Below are 15,987 nucleotides of genomic sequence, written 5' to 3'. Positions count from 1 at the left end.
GGCGAAGCAAATCGATAAGAATTCTGACTTATAAAAACAAAATCAAATGTCTTCCTACTGTTAAAAAATAATCCATTCCCATTTCAACTGTGTACTTCCTCCTCCTCCTCCTCCTCCTCCTCCTCCTCCTCCTCCTCCTCCTCGGAGCATTTACTTCCCTCTGGCCACCAGGAGGGTCTGGACGGCTTGAAAGAGTTCCGAGCGAGCAGCAGGTGTCACCCGCTCCGCCTCCGGCTCAGCACCGGAAGGAAAGAAGGGAATTGGGAAGGCGTATGGATGAGGTTCATCGCTTGGAGAGCCTGTCAGATTCTAATGTGAAAGGTGCTGTTAAATAAAGAAAGAAAGAAAGAAAGAAAGAAAGAAAGAAAGAAAGAAAGAAAGAAAGAAAGAAAGAAAGAAAGAAAGAAACCACAATTTACTCAGGAGCTTTTGTGAGGGGAGCAGTCAGAGATCTTAATCAAAGCCTTAATCACAAAATGTTTGGCCAAAGCCACTTATTCCAGGCCTGGCACCTCCCAGACCCCTGGGCTTCACCTTCCACAACCCCCCCCCCCCCACCATTAGTCTCCTTCAGGGGGTTCTGGGAAGTTGCTCCCCAAAGCCCAGGCCGGCTGGGATTCCCAGCTGGCTTGAAGGGAGGGCCGGCTTCTTCATTGGGGGGAGCGGGAGAGACGGGTGTGGGGCTGCGGAAAGAAGACCCCCTGACCTGAGGAAGTCGGGCGCTCTGACAATCATGTGCTGGAAGTCTTCCAGAGAGAGACGGCCGTCGTTGTCCAAGTCGGCTTCGTCAATCACTTTGTTGCACACCAGGCTGACCTCCTCCGGGGTCAGCTCTTTGCGGGTCAGCTTGTTGACCGTCTTTTCCAGGTCAGACTTGCAGATGTAGTTGTCATCGTTGAAGTCTGCTGAAGGACCCCCCGCAACGCTTAGTGACAGCCAGAGGAGACCCTCCCTTTGCCCACCCTCAGCCTCTGATCTCCACAGATGGAAAGGAAGAGCCGTTGCTTTCCTCGGGAACAGCCCCCCCCCCCAACCTGTCGGTCTGCGGCCCACTGATGGGATGCTGCGGCCTTTTCACAACTGGGCCCCTGTGAGTGGGTGGCTGGGGCACACGCCTGTGCCCACATGCACAGCCCCACTTGCAGGAGCAACGGCTGCTCACGCACACACACCTGCCTCTCCCACAAAATGAAGAACAAAGAAAATGGCTGACAGTCACGCACACGCGCACGCACACACACACACACACACACACACACACAGACGGAAAGTGGATGGGCAGCTGAGCCTCCATGGAGCCCCCCCAAAAGGAAGGTGTGGTGCTTCCCAGCCCTGAGAGCTTCCCAGCAGAGGACGGGGAGTGGATGCTGGTGGAGGCACCTGGAACGGCTTCCCTCTAAATCCTCAGTAGCTCCTGGCAGAGGAAGGAGGATTGGACCCCCCTGCCTCCTTCCCCTCTACTGCAGGTGTGACCCTGAGTGATGGCCGGTCCTTCCCCCTGCCCCTCAAAGGAAAGGAAGGGGCCCCCGGGAGTTCTGGTCCATTAGCCCAGCGTGCCTGGCTGGAGACCTTGGTGTCCTTGGTGGTGCTAATGAGGGAGGGACAAACGCGGCAGCTGCAGCTCCCTGCCTCCCTCTGAGCGCCCCATGGTTCCTCCCTGCGGATACCCCCCTCCCTCTGGCACCTGCCCACTCACCATAGATTTTGAAGGCATAATAGGCCTTGAGGTCACGCGGGGCCATTTCGCTCATGACTGAGAACATGTCCAAAAAGTCATCCAGGGACATGTTTCCTTCCCCGTCCTCAGAGAAGACCTCAGCTATGCGCTGGCGGAAGGGATTGTCCTGCGGGGGGAGAAGGCGTAGAATCGTAAGACAGGCCCAGAAGGGACCTTGGAGGTCTTCTAGTCCAACCCCCTCCCGAAGGCAGGAGACCTTGTAGCCTCCTGGACAAAAGGGGGCCCCATCTTTTCTTGATAACCTCCAACGATGGAGCCCCCACAGCTGTTCCATGGACTATAGGAAATTTATCCTGAACTCCAGGCTGAATCTCCCTCCAATGAGCTTCCACCCGCTTCTGCTTCTGCCCACAGGTGCCATGGAGAATCCTTGGACAGGAAGACAGCTAACCTCCCTGAGCCTTCTCTCCATGAGGCCGAATGCGCCCGGTTCCCTTAGCAGCAGGTGGCCTGCTTAGACTTTGACCCCGAGCCCTGTGCTGTAATTGCCCTCGAGGCCTTTGTTTGTTCTGGGGGAACTATGGTTTGAGGAAGGCATTCCCCCCCCCGCCGCAAAAGCCCCCTCCAAGCCATGATGGGCAAGAGCTTCCTCCTGCCTTTTCTTCCAGGGTGGGAGTACCTGCGTAGCCCTCCAGGCCGAGTAGGAGGAGGTGGTTCTTCCTCCTTCTCTGGCCTGAGAAAAAGAGTCCTTGCCCGTTTTCCCTGAAGCTCCTCCTGGATCCAAATGAAGCCTCCACTTTTCTTCCCGGATTCCTTTCAATTTCAATTTCTTTTAGCTCAGAACTGTCAGGGAAAGTCCCCGCTTCCTGTTTGATCATTTTGCATGTTCGCTTTAGACATTTGTGACAAATTCCCTATCAACTGTCAACCACCTATTGTTTGTTTGCCTTCAATCATCAGTCTCCGATATTAATTAAGAAAGAGTTTGATTAATCAACCAGAATGCCTAAGCCTGCTTCATAGTCAAAGGCGGGGGTGTCAAATGCAATTTCATTGCATCAGGGTGTACTTGACCTTGGGGGGTGGGTGGCCAGCTCAACATCACTGATGTCAGCACTCGTGGTGGCCCGAGCACTCTGCCAGCGAAAAGAGGCTCCCGGTGGTCTTGGCAGTGGCACCATGGGCCACTCCTTGACTTTTTCCAGGGCGACCCCGTGGGCCAGATCTAAGTACCGGACACTCTGGTCTAAGAAGATGCCGGTACCCCTGGCACTCCAGCAGGCCCCAGTTCACCTGACCAAGATTGTGTCTGCCCGCTGACTGACATCTAGAAGAGCCAGCAGGGATGGGAAGGAGAAGAGAAGGGGGGAAGCCCAATTCAGGTCCCTTAAAGCTACCTCCACCCGTTGCCTTGCTTCCCCCTTCGCTGGGTTGAGGTACGAGCTAAAGTACCTCCCTGTGCCAGGAATCAGGAGATGCTGCGGCTAAATTTGGGTGCCAAATGGCTGAATTCTGGCTGCAAGTCTCTTCCCTTCTTTTCACCTGCCCTTCCTATTTCCACCCTAAATGCTCTCCAGTGGATATTTATCTATACTCTGCTGGGAGGGATGGGGTGTCATTGGGGAGGGGAGCAACTTTAGCCTCCCTTTTTGGGGTATTTTAGGGTGTCTCTCAAGGGTGGGGCCCAGTTGGCATTGCAGGCGACCCCTCCCTCAAGGAAAACATGGCTAGACATACCAAAGGAAGGGGGAGGGGAGCAGCCATGGTTAAGGTTCTTAAGGCTCTTTGTGGGTTTCAGGCCCCCATGACTCCCCTTGTTTGCCCCACTGAACTATTTGCAGTCTTGGCTGACTAAGGGTTAGGGATGGACTCCCCTTCTCACAGCACACACCCACACACCCAAGGCCATCACTCTGCTGTAAATCCTCCTGGGTCTTGCAAACTCCTTGGTGATATCCAGGCACAGAGTCAGGCTGAGAGGCCCAAAGCCCACCGCCAGGCAGGACCTGCCCTGGATGTCCTGCCTCCCCCACCCACCCACCCCCTCATGTGTGTCCCAAGCATGCCCAGTCCCAAATTGGCCACCCTCCCTGCAGAGGAGACCCTGCTCCCACCCACCCTTGTACCTTGAGCTCCGGCATGCTGGCAATGAGCTCATAGGGGAGCTTCACGCTGGGCTTCCTGGTGTAGTCTTGTGGCACTAACTGGGGCGCCAAGTCGCGGTACTTGTCAAACAGCCTGTGAGGAAGGAAGCAGAGGAAAGGTTTCTGTCTCGGCTGGTGGGCCCAGGCCTGGCCTCGCGGGCACCTGCCATCAGTTGCTGAGCCAAGAAGAGAGATGGCCAGGAACGCTGCCCTGCACCAGGAAATCTTCCCGGCTGGCACGAGGCTTGCAAAGCACTCCCACCACCAGGGAACCCTTAGCCTTGGCAACATTGTTGGCTGCTCTGGCACCCCTGCTTAGGGTTTGTTTGTTTGTGTATTTCTATCCCACCCGTATTATTTTTATAGATCACTCAAGGCGGGGAACACACGAAGGCTCCTTCCTTCTCCCAGTTTCCCCACCTGTGCAGTGAGAAAGGGGGACTGGCCCAAAGTCACCCAGCCGGTTCTCATGCCTGAAGTGGGACTAGAACTCCCCATCTCCTGGTTTCTAGCCTGGGGGCTTTAGCGCTAGACCGAGCTGGCTCTTTGAGCAGTCGAGCCGCTCTTGAATTGCTGCTCTTCTCGCAAGCTTTTTCTAACCGTCTGCTTCTTCCTGCAACTTTGTCCCGGGTTCTGAATTCCAGGATGTAGAATTTCCTTTGAAAGACCCTCCTGCAGGAGGTCTTCCGGAGGCATCTTCCACCTTTCGGTCACCTCAAAATGAAACATTCCCAGCTCCCTCCAGCCGCTTCTTCATCAGCCATGATGGCGGTTTTGGAACCGGTCTTTGCATGAAAGTGAATTTCCCTGAATCACAGTTGGGCGCACTTTAAATGTCTGGTGTGTGTGTGTGTGTGTGAGACGGAGCACCCATGACTCCAGCCGTTATCTCTTGACCTTCTTCAAGTGCTTTGGAGGATAGGTCCACCCCCTACTCCTTGTGACAACCCCCCTCAAATATTGGGAGACTGCTATCATGTCACCCCTGGTCCTCCTCTTGGTTAGACTAGATACACCGAATTCCCTCAATGGTTTGTCGTGGGGTTTAGTCCTCCGGTTTAGCCCTTGGACCAAAGGAGAAAAACGGGGTGTTCTCTGAGTTGCTAAGTGTATCCTGTTGATGCAAGCTAAACTTTTATTCCTATTCCTATTCCCCATGTCAGACCCGTAGGTGTCAATACGGGGTCAGATCCTGCATCCCAGAGTGGGACATTGGAGTCCTTTGGGCTTGTCCGATAGAGGCTGCTCTTATTATTTGCCAGCCTTCCCCCCCCTCCCCCCCAATCTACGTCATCTATTATCATCTCGTTTATTTGGCCCACTTGGCCCCGGAAGGATTCCTCCCCCTCATCCCAGGAACACACTTGTTACAATATTATGTTGGGGGTTAAGACAAACTTTGTGCAATTTCATGCAACTTGTCAATAAATTACTTAACTATGAACTCTTGAATCTATTTCAACTGATAACCAGGAAACATTCACACACACACTCGCCCTCTCTCCAACTCAGAAGGTCTCAGCTGGGTCTGAAATCAAGCACTGATTGAAATTTGTCAATCTGGAAGGACAAAGTCAACAGCCTCCTGCCTCCAAACCGACCACTTTTATTCCCACCAGAAAAACGGTTCCGTTAGAATATTTTTTGGCAGCTGAATTTTGGCTGTGCAAATTCCATGCATGTGGCCTGAGTGGGGCCTCTCCTTTTGCCCTTCCTTGCCCCCAGAGGAGGAACATGAAGGATGGGGTGAGGATACAACGCTGCTCTCCTGTTGCTTGTGCGAGGATGCTCGCTTGAGGCCCTGAGCACCCCTGACACCTCGCAAGTGGGGCCATGAGCCCCCCCACTACCCTTGCCTGAGTGGGGCTGTGCGCGTGTGCCCATGCGTTGGTCGTGGCCCACAGGTTGGGGAACCCTGGGATAGAGGATGGATGGATTCCAGTTTCTGAGGCCAATCCACGCAAACGCTTGGTCAGCCTCACCTGGCTGCTGCTTGCGCTGCCCCAAAGCCCCACCCTCTTGCTCTCCCTTCCTCCCCCTGCACACCCTTCCCTCCTTCCTCCGCTTGCCTTTCGGTTTTCGACCTAAGTGTGTTGCTTCTTTCCGTGGTTCGTGGGATGGGATCCCTTGTTTAATTTGCTATTGGCCCCTCAAACGTGGAACTTTGGGGGGCCAAAGTGGTGAAAAAGTAGCAATGGGGCATTTCCCAAACAGACGACTGTCAAGAGGAGAGGCATTCCCTTGGCGGGCATCTTTGTCAGCACTGTCCTTGCAGTGGGGGGGGGGGCAGAGCAGACCCTCTTTTCAGGGCAGCCTTGGTCAGTTAGGGTTAGAGCAGAAGGAAGCCAACATTTCGAACAGCCTCTCTTCCCCATTAATAATGCAGGCCTTGTTCATGGTGCAGTTATGGCCTTGGCTCCCATCCCAGAGATGAAAATGGGTTCATGCTTAGGTTTCACAAACGGCAGGCTTTTCCCCAGCTGTGTTCCCTGGACACGGCTTGTCACTAATTGCAACGGAGAGTATCCTCCCTCGGATGTCCTGACCAATGTGCCTGGGGTCCTGTCCTCTCGCCAGAACTAGGACCCAGGGAAGAGAGGGCCTCTGTAGGGAGCAGGGGGTCGGGTGCCAATCAATCTATGTTCAAAACTGATGTCCTAAAATTGCATTGCTTTTAAATTGTAGTGGTTATCTTGTGCACTTTGGCTTGGAGTCAAGGATGCCGTAGTGGAGGGGGGCTCCCTACTCCATTCTGAGTGGACACATGGTGGCTTTTGCTTGTCCACCTGTTGCCTGGGACTCTGTGCAGATGCCAGCCTAAGGAGAAGGTGCCAAGCCTGGGCAACGTTCACTTCCCAGCTAGAATAAGGAGCTCCCCGAAGTCAAAAAACCTGCCCCTTTTATCCCAACCCTCCTAAAAAAACCTTCTCCTGACTTTCTCTTTTGGATCTAGGAATTGACAGTGCAGCCGCAGGTCTCACCTCAGGATTTCTTTCCTTGTGAAAAACGTGACATCCTGAAAGATGGAAGCAACATAAAAGAGCAGCGTGAGAGCCAGCTAGCATAGGATTCCTCAATGCTGGGCGATTTTGCATCATCTATTACTAATTGACAGATTTCTTCCCTCCCTCCTGCCCCCCCACCCCCTATTTTGCCTGCATGAAGGCCCATTGGGGAGAAGTTCTTCCTCATCCCTGCCCACCCCCTCCCCATTCCCCTATTCATCCCACCTTGAGGAGAAGCTCCCTTGACAAGGAGCAGCAAACCCCCTCCCCTCTGAGAAACGCAGCAGCAGCACAGAGAGAGAGAGAGAGAGAGAGAAAGAGAGGGAGGGAGGGAGGGAGGGAGGGAGGGAGAGGCTAACCTGATAGGCATCCAGCTGTTCCGGAGTGAAGATGGTCTGCTTGTTACCCATTTCTGCGCCCCCCGCAGTGAGCCATGGTTTCCTCGGCCCCCAAGGTGGCTTTCCAGAGAGGCAGGAGATGGAGATTAGGCAGAGCTCCAGCCCTGGGCTCTGGGAGGCTGGAGAGGATCAGGTGTCTGCTTGCTTTGCTCCACGGATCTCTGGATCATAATAGGGGCATTTCATCAAATCTTCAGAGCGGAGGTGGCACGTGGTGAGTGCCCAGCACCCCCTGCTTCTGCCGTGCGCCAGACAGGCTCAGATTACATCATGGGCACCCAGCTGCATCGGATGGCTTTTTGGAAACTGTCTTGCTACCCAAGGGGTGTAGGTTTGGATGTGCTCTGTCTCACACAAGCACTGAACACTTCCCGTTGCTTTCTGTGTGGAGATCAGTTGTTTGGGTGTGAAGGTTTACAATCAGAGTTACAACAAACCGTCTCCTCCCAACCACAGATGGGTTCCTGGGTGTTTGCTGTCAAAGTCCAGCTGGCATTTGTACAGGATCAACCGGCCATTGGTGGAATCCTGCCGTTGCGCCATCTAGTCAAAATGGCACTGGACTGTCAAAAATGGCACTGGACTGTCAACGCATGCCCTGCACAGAATGCCACATGATGCCCGTCCCCATCTATGGCATCCGACAGGGACGGTGGAAGCCAAATCAGTGGCAGGAAGAACCTCTACTTGGCCCTCGCCTGCTGCGGCATCGTGCTGGCACCAAAGAGGGTTAGGGCCAAAGAAGTGCTTGGCACGGAAAGAGAATGGCCTCATTCCAGATCAAGACTTCCGAAGAAGGTGGGAGGTTAGGAAAGTTCACCAGAAGAACAGCCAGCACCATGGAGGAGCCAGGTCCACCTTAGAAGGGAAGTTCCTCAGGGACTTTGGCCAAAGCCTCAATTGGGAGAGAAATGAGGGTCAGGGTGAAGGCACAGAGAGAGGGCACCCCCCGTTCCAGGTCATCAGAGTTTCCCCATTTCAGCATTTTTCATCTGTCTCACTTTTCCTTTTAAATTTGAGCTCATGTAGTAGACACCTTTGCCTCATTGGGTACAATGTTATATTTTTACATACATTACAAAAATAACCCTGAAGAACCTTTCAAAGAAGAAAAAGTAACTTCCTTGGGCTGTATCAATTTCATGCAAAATACAATATATGAACGGGAGAGGGCCTTACTCTTATGTCCCTCTGGAATGACCCCCCCCCCCCCCGACATTAGAACTACCACCGACTTCCGCTCCTTCCGACAAAAACTAAAGACTCACCTGTTTCGATTAGCCGGCCTGGCCCACGCATAGTTTTATCTTACCTCCTGGCAGATATTTTACTTGGGGAATTTTATGGGTGTATTTTTAGGGGTTGTTTTTAAATTTGCTCTTAATACTTTACTTGATGGTACAGTTGTATATAGCCTCCTCTATTTATTTATGTATATAGGTATTTATTGATATGTATCTTATTTGTGTTTTACCTTGATTGTACACCGCCCCGAGTCCCTTTTGGGAGAGGGGGCGGTCTAGAAATATGAAATAAAGTAAAGTCCACGCAGGCATGAGCAGAGGCTTTTCCTACTGTCGTGCAAGTGCGGGATGTATTTTAAAGTTATTGGTTAATTGGCTGAGAGCTTCCCTTAAAAGGAGCTGTTGGCCGGAAACTGGATGTTGGTTTATAGTCTGCTCTTATCTTGAATAAATGGCATTGTTGGAATATGGCTCCTCGCCTGTTCCCCATTCACAACATTTCACTTACCCTACAAAAAGACAACTTCAAAAGAAATACTACAATTCTGAAAGTCAACACGGCCACTTAAAAGTCGTTTATGATTCATTCTGGAGCGATATGGTAATTATAATTCTTTAAAACCATGAGCTATTTGGAGGGACCGATCAAAGTACCACAGAGGTGGCTGTCGAAAGAACACCAGCTACCACCAAGGAGCCTTCGGGTTAGAGGCAGAGAGCAGAAGTCCAAGGCAACTATTTTGAACTGTTTTCCTTCCCAAGCAAGGAAAGTTTTAATGGTGGGAGAGCTCAGCAAACTCTCTTCATTCCTATCACCCATCTCCTCCCACTTATGACCGAGGGACTGTAACTTCGTTGCTTGTGTCCTTATGATTTATACTGATATTGATTGTTTTCTTGCCATTATCCAGTTAGGAAAGAAACTTTACAGATGGAAAAGGGATGGTTTAGCAGCACAAGTTCCTTTTTTAAATTCAAGCCACGTATGAACAAAAAACTTTGGTCCAGATGAGATTGGTTCAAATTGCCTACCGAAAGTGGACTGAGGCAGATCTTTGTTTCCCATGAAAAAGAGTAACATATTCCTTCTTCTGCTTCTCCTCCTTATCTGTCTTCTGCTTCTATCTTCTTTTTCTGCTTCTATCTTCTTTTTCTGCTTCTGTCTTCTTCTACTTCTATCTTCTGTCTGTGTTCTTTTGCGTCTGTGTTCTATCTACTTCTGCTTGTCTCAAAGGTGCTTTTTTTTTCCAAGAGGCAACTGGGCTTTCTGGTTTTCAGTTGAAGATGTTTCGCTTCTCATCCAAGAAGCTTCTTCAGCTCTGACTAGATGGTGGGGAATGGAAGAGCTGAAGAAGCTTCTTGGATGAGAAGCAAAACGTCTTCAAAGAAAAACTAGAAATTCCAGTTGTCTCTTGAAAAAAGCACCTTTGGGACAAGCATGACCTGGATGACGGAGAATCTCCATAGACCTCCTGCTGCTGCTGCTTCTGCTGCTTTTTTCTTCTTCTGTTTCTCCTGATTCTTTCTTCTGCTTTTGCTTCTGTTTTCTTCTGCTTCTACTTCTACCTTTCATCTTCTGCCTCCATCTTTTTGTTTGCTTCTGCTTCCATCTTTGCTCTTCTGCTTTTACTTATTGTTGTTTCTGCTTCTGCTTCCATGTGTCTGCTTCTGTCTGTCTTTTACCACTTCTGTCTCTCTTCTCCTTCTATCCTTCTGCTTCTGCATCTATTTGCTTCTGCTTCTGGAGGCTAAAACATATGAAGAACGGTTGCAGGAACTGGGTATGTCTAGTTTAATGAAAAGAAGGACCAGGGGAGGCATGATAGCAGTCTTCCAATATATCAGAGGGAGTCAAGCTATTCTCCAAAGCACTTAAGGGTAGAACAAGAAGCAATGGGTGGAAACTAATCAAGGAGAGAAGCAACTTAGAACTGAGGAGAAATGTCCTGACAGTTAGAACAATTAATCAGTGGAACAGCTTGCCTCCAAAAGTTGTGATGTTCCAACACTGGAAGTTTTTAAGAAGATGTTGGATAACCATTTGTCTGAAGGATTTCCTGCCTAGGCAGCGGGTTGGACTAGAAGACCTCCAAGGTCCCTTCCAACTTTGTTGTTCTATTTTATTCTAAGTTTTTAATAGGATTTTATCATTCTGTATCTTCCATTGGCGAGACATCCGAGTCAGCTTGGGAGTTCATGGCTTCTATGACGGCTATGGACCTAACTCAGTTAATTCAAGACCCCACCCATAATGGGGGACACACGCTCGACCTGATTTTTGTCTCTGGGCAGTGGATGAATGATCTAGATTTAGGGGATATTTCTATTCAACCCTTGTCATGGTCTGATCATTTCCTCATCAGGCTTGACTTCCATACTGCTACCCCTTGCCGCAGGGAGGTGGAACTAACTAGATGGTTCCATGCCAGGCACCTGATGGACCTTGAAAGGTTCCTGATGGAGCTTGGGACTTTTCTTGAATCCCTTGCTCACAACTCGACCGAAGCCCTAGTGGAAGCCTGGGATAGGGAGGCCACTGGGGCCTTGGATCGCATTGTGCCTTTGCGGCCTCTAACCCGGTGTCGATTCCGGGTGGCTCCCTGGTTTACCGAGGAGCTCCAGGAGATGAAACGCCGGAAAAGAAGCCTAGAGAGTGGTTGGAGGGCCAGCCGGTCCGAATCTGATCGAACACTAGTAAGAATTCATATTAAATCCTACTTAGTGGTGATAAAAGTGGCAAAACGGCAACATTTTACGGCTCTTATCGCGTCCGCAGATAACTGCCCAGCTGCCCTGTTTAGGGTGACCCGCTCCTTACTTAACCAAGGAACTGGGAAAGACCCCTTGCAGGGTAGGGCTGAGGAATTTGTTCAGTATCTGCAGGATAAAATCGCTCAGATTCGGACAGGCTTGGACACTGACTGGGTAGATTTGGGCCAGTCGACGGGGATGAATCTTGTGGAGACAATCTGGGATGAGTTTGACCCTGTGACCCCCGAGGGCATGGACAGGATTATGGGGAGACTCAGTGCTGCCACTTGTGTGCTGGACTCGTGTCCCTCTTGGTTAGTGTCGGCTTCCTGGGAAGGGACAAGAGGCTGACTCCAGGCAAGTACCAAAGCTTCATTGAGAGAGGGGTTCTTTCCCACCGCCTTGAAGGAGGCGGTGGTGAGGCCCCTCCTCAAGAAGCCTTCCCTGTATGGTAAAAAGCAGGATTTTGCTTTTAGAACGCATATATACAGGTCTGCGTTGTTAAGAGTCTGGAAGAAGTATCAGCCAAATATGCAATGTAAGATTGCTGACTGGGTAATACCAAGGCATATGATAGAAAATATTAGTATAACACAGAGGCACGATGAAACTACATATGCTCAACTGTTGGATTGGGTAGATAATCACTGGGAGCTAAAGTTGATAGATGAACTAAAAGATAAAAAGATTGTACAGACTTGGTTTCAATATCAACAGTTACAATTTAGGTTCAAGGAAGATATGAGGATAGGTATTGAGAATACGTATGATGAGTTGACTGAGCAAATTAGGGACCAAGGACAATTTCATATTAAAAGAATATATAATATTTTGATAAAGAGAGACTCTGCTTCTGAGTTAGTTAAGGACTGTATGGTAAAGTGGGCACAGAATATAGAGGAACCTATAATGTTAGATACATGGGAGAAGATTTGGATTAGAAATGGGAAGTTTACGCAAGCTCAGAATTTAAGGGAAAATTTTTACAAGATGTTTTATAGATGGCATTTAGATGCAGCTAAGCTGTCTAAAATGTATCCAAATTACAATCCTAAGTGCTGGAGGTGTGATTGTTCAAACGCTTCTTACTTTCATATTTGGTGGTCCTGTAAGAAAGTTAAGGCTTTATGGATTAAAATATGGTGGATAATGCAGAAGAAGATTTTTAAAAGAAAAATTAAATTTGCTCCCCAATTTTTTCTATTGGGCATAGTACCTGACTGCACTGTTGCTGAAACTAAATTAATATTGTATATGATTACAGCAGCTAGACTGCTGATAGCACAATATTGGAAGAAAGCAGAATTATGCTCTATAGAAGAATGGATACTTAAGGTAGCAAATCTTGCCGAAATGGATAAAATTTCTGTATACCTAAAAGATCACTCTTACGATAAGTATATTGGTATCCCTGGATTGATTTTGTAAAATTAAGGTACGGCTCAAAGGAAGTGTCTATGGGATTTGGTTGAGAAATGCTTCATAAATATGTAGTAATGGTTTTGGAAAGGAGGTTATGATGGTTCTTCTCCTTTTTTGTCTTTTTTGTATTATCTTGTTCTTATTCTGATATATGCATATTATTATTGGGAAACTTGTTTTTCAGATTTGCTGGTAACTATGCTTCTGACTCTATCTGGGAAGTTGGGTTAGGGAGGGTTAGGGTGGGGAAATGGGGGGGTGGGTGGGGGGAGGGGGAGGGGAGGGAAAAATGTTACTCCTAATAAGATAACCTGTATATGTCTGTTACATAAATAAATAAATGTTTATAAGAAGCCTTCCCTGGACCCAGCTTCTTTAGCCAACTATTGTCCGGTTTCCAACCTTCGCTTTGTAGCAAAGGTTGTCGAGAGTGTGGTAGCACGTCAGCTTCCCCAGTACCTGGATCCGTTTCAGTCGGGTTTGAGGCCCGGGTACAGCACGGAGACGGAATTGGTCGCATTGGTCGATGATCTCTGGCGGGCCCGGGACAGGGGCTGCTCCTCTGTCTTGGTCCTATTAGACCTCTCGGCGGCTTTCAATACCATTGACCATGGTATCCTACTGCGACGACTCGGGGGGTTGGGAGTGGGGGGCACCGTTTTACGGTGGTTCTCCTCCTACCTGTCGGATCGGTCGCAATTCGTGTTCACTGGAGGGCAGGGATCGACCCCGAGGTGTGTCACTTGTAAGGTGCCCCAGGGGTCGGTTCTCTCACCCCTCTTGTTCAACATATATATGAAACCGCTGGGCGAGATCATCCATGGTTTTGGGGTACGGTATCATTAATATGCTGATGTTACCCAACTTTTCATCTCTACCCCAAACCACTCAAACGATGCACTTGACGTGATGTCCCAATGCCTGGAGACTGTGCGGATCTGGATGGGGAGGAACAGGCTCAAGCTCAATCCCTCCAAGACTGAGTGGCTGTGGTTTCCTTCATCCCGATTTGTGCATCTTGTTCCATCTTTGACGATAGGGGGAGAAATTTTAGCCCCCTCAAAGGGGGCCCGCAATCTGGGAGTCCTCCTGGACACGCGGCTTAGTTTCAAAGATCACCTGATGGCCGTGACCAGGGGGGCCTTTTACCAGGTTCGCCTGGTACGTCAGTTGCGCCCCTTCCTGGATTGGGATGCTCTATGCACAGTCACTCATGCCCTCGTCCTTTCTCGCCTGGACTACTGCAATGCTCTCTACATGTGGCTGCCCTTGAAGAGCACCCGGAGGCTTCAGCTGGTCCAGAATGTGTCCACGCGGATTATCATGGGGGTACCTAGGTGCTTCCATGTTACACCCCTTTTAGACGGCCTGCACTGGTTGCCGGTTGTTTTTCAGGTGCGATTCAAGGTGTTAATTATGACCTTTAAAGCGCTCCATGGCTTATGCCCAGGGTACCTGCGAGACCACCTACTGCCACCAGTAGCCTCCCACCGTCCAGTGCGATCCCACAGGGTTGGCCTCCTCAGGGTGCCATCGGCCAGACAATGTCGGCTAGTGACCCCCAGGGGGAGAGCCTCTGGAATGAGCTGCCCCCGGAGCTTCGCATAATCCCTGACCTCCGGTCCTTCCGAAGCGCCCTAAAAAGTTGGCTTTTCCAGCAAGCCGGCCTGGCCTGTTAATTTTAACTTATTTTTTAAATGTTAGTGTTATATTAATGGGGTTTGTTTTTTGGATTGTTTCTAATTTTCTTTTAACTTTTGTAATATGTGTTTTTTAACACTGTACGCCGCTTTGAGTCCTTTGGGAGAAGGGTGGCATATAAATCCAATAAAACAAACAAACAAACAAACAATCTTCATTATTGTTATTAATATTAACAGGGCAACAGGAGGCGCCGGGGCTGCAACACAGCCACAGAAGAAGGGAACCTGTTCAGTAGCCTTTTTTTAAATTAAACAGAAAACACACACAAAAAACATTCTTCAATACATCTTCCAGCAAGCATGTTGATTGATTACAATTAAATTCCGTGCATTACTACAATCATTCTTTATATTTCATTCAAATTAAATTGTACATTTTAAATCAAAAATCTTTATACCGTCAATATACCAACATTCTCATTTAACTATATTTGTTTGAAAGTACTTTTATCTAGAATCATTCATATTTATATTATAATAAATGTCATAATGGCTTATCTGCCAGCGAATAAACATTTTAAAACCGACAACCATCTATAAGAGCTACCACATTCTACTTATTTATCACCTAGAATTAACTAATTTTTTTTTCATTCGATTATGGTTTATTTGGGTTTCTTATTTTACCCATAACTATTATTTTTGGATTTTGTTACATTCCTTCATTGATTCTTATTTCTTTCCTCCATCCACCTATACCATTTATCCCATATCTGATAGAATTCTGATTCTTCTTTTCCCTGGATTTCTTTAGTTAGTTTGTCCATTTCAGTACAGTCCATAACCTTTCTTATTATTTCATCTTCACTTGGAGTTAGCTTGTTTTTCCATTTCTGGGCATAGGCAATCCTTGCCGCCGTTATTATATGTAGTATTAAATACTGGATTTCTTTTTTGTATTTCGCAGACATTATTCCTAATAAGAAGATTTCCGGTTTCCATTCTATTTTAACTCCCGTTATTGCCTCTAGCCAGTTTTTGATCTTTTTCCAAAACTTTTTAGCCTCCTCACAGGTCCACCATAAGTGGTAATACGTTCCGTGTATCGATTCACATTTCCAACATTTTGGGGAGGTATTTGATGATATTTTAGCTAACCTTGTTGGTGCCAGGTGCCATCTATAAAACATTTTATACTGGTTTTCCTTATATGCAACTGAGAGTGTCATTTTTAAGTTTGTTCCTCAAAATTTTTCCCATTTGTCTAATTCAATATTATATCCAAAGTTCTGCGCCCATTTTATCATTTGTTCTTTCACAATTTCTTCTTCCATTTTATATTTCAGGAGAAATTTATATATTCTCCCTATCATTTTTCTATCTGGGCTTTGAATGATTTTATCCAATTCATGTGGTTCTGTTTCAATGTCGTATAATTTGGTATCTTTATTGTATTTAGTTTTGATTTGAAGGTAAGTTAGCCAGTGAACTTTCATGTTCTGTTCTGCCAATTCTTCAATTGTTTTTAAGTTTCCCTGTCTATCAATTAAGTCTCTACATCTTAGCATTTTGTTCCAATCTATAAAATTTGGATGAGTCGTCCTTTCTGTCAGTGATAGCCAATTCGGGATTTTCACGTAATGGGTTTTTTTTAATTTTAAGCCATTTTTTGCAATAACGCTCTTCTAATTAAATGTTTTTG

The 15,987-nt window shown here is 48.1% G+C and overlaps 1 protein-coding gene across 2 annotated transcripts; it reads right to left on the bottom strand.

The window, feature by feature from the left end:
- Window positions 1-209: 209 nt before the first annotated feature.
- On the bottom strand, window positions 210-7,237 carry LOC309400359 (calcium and integrin-binding family member 3-like; the record flags this gene model as incomplete). Of its 2 annotated transcripts, XM_081968791.1 has the most annotated exons (6): window positions 210-324; window positions 707-902; window positions 1,697-1,844; window positions 3,805-3,916; window positions 6,804-6,838; window positions 7,187-7,237. In XM_081968791.1, the coding sequence occupies 6 exons, from the start codon at window positions 7,235-7,237 to the stop codon at window positions 303-305; spliced, it is 564 nt and encodes a 187-aa protein (XP_081824917.1). In that variant the 3' UTR covers window positions 210-302. The 2 variants fall into 2 exon arrangements, with proteins under 2 accessions (XP_081824917.1, XP_081824918.1); XM_081968792.1 differs by lacking the exons at window positions 3,805-3,916; window positions 6,804-6,838.
- Between the last annotated feature and the right edge of the window lie 8,750 nt (window positions 7,238-15,987).

Source organism: Natrix helvetica (genome assembly GCF_964273705.1).
Source record: "Natrix helvetica genome assembly, chromosome: W".
Taxonomy (NCBI): domain Eukaryota; kingdom Metazoa; phylum Chordata; class Lepidosauria; order Squamata; family Natricidae; genus Natrix; species Natrix helvetica.
Note: the sequence above shows the minus strand (reverse complement) of the source record. Positions and strands in the feature narration are given on the sequence as shown.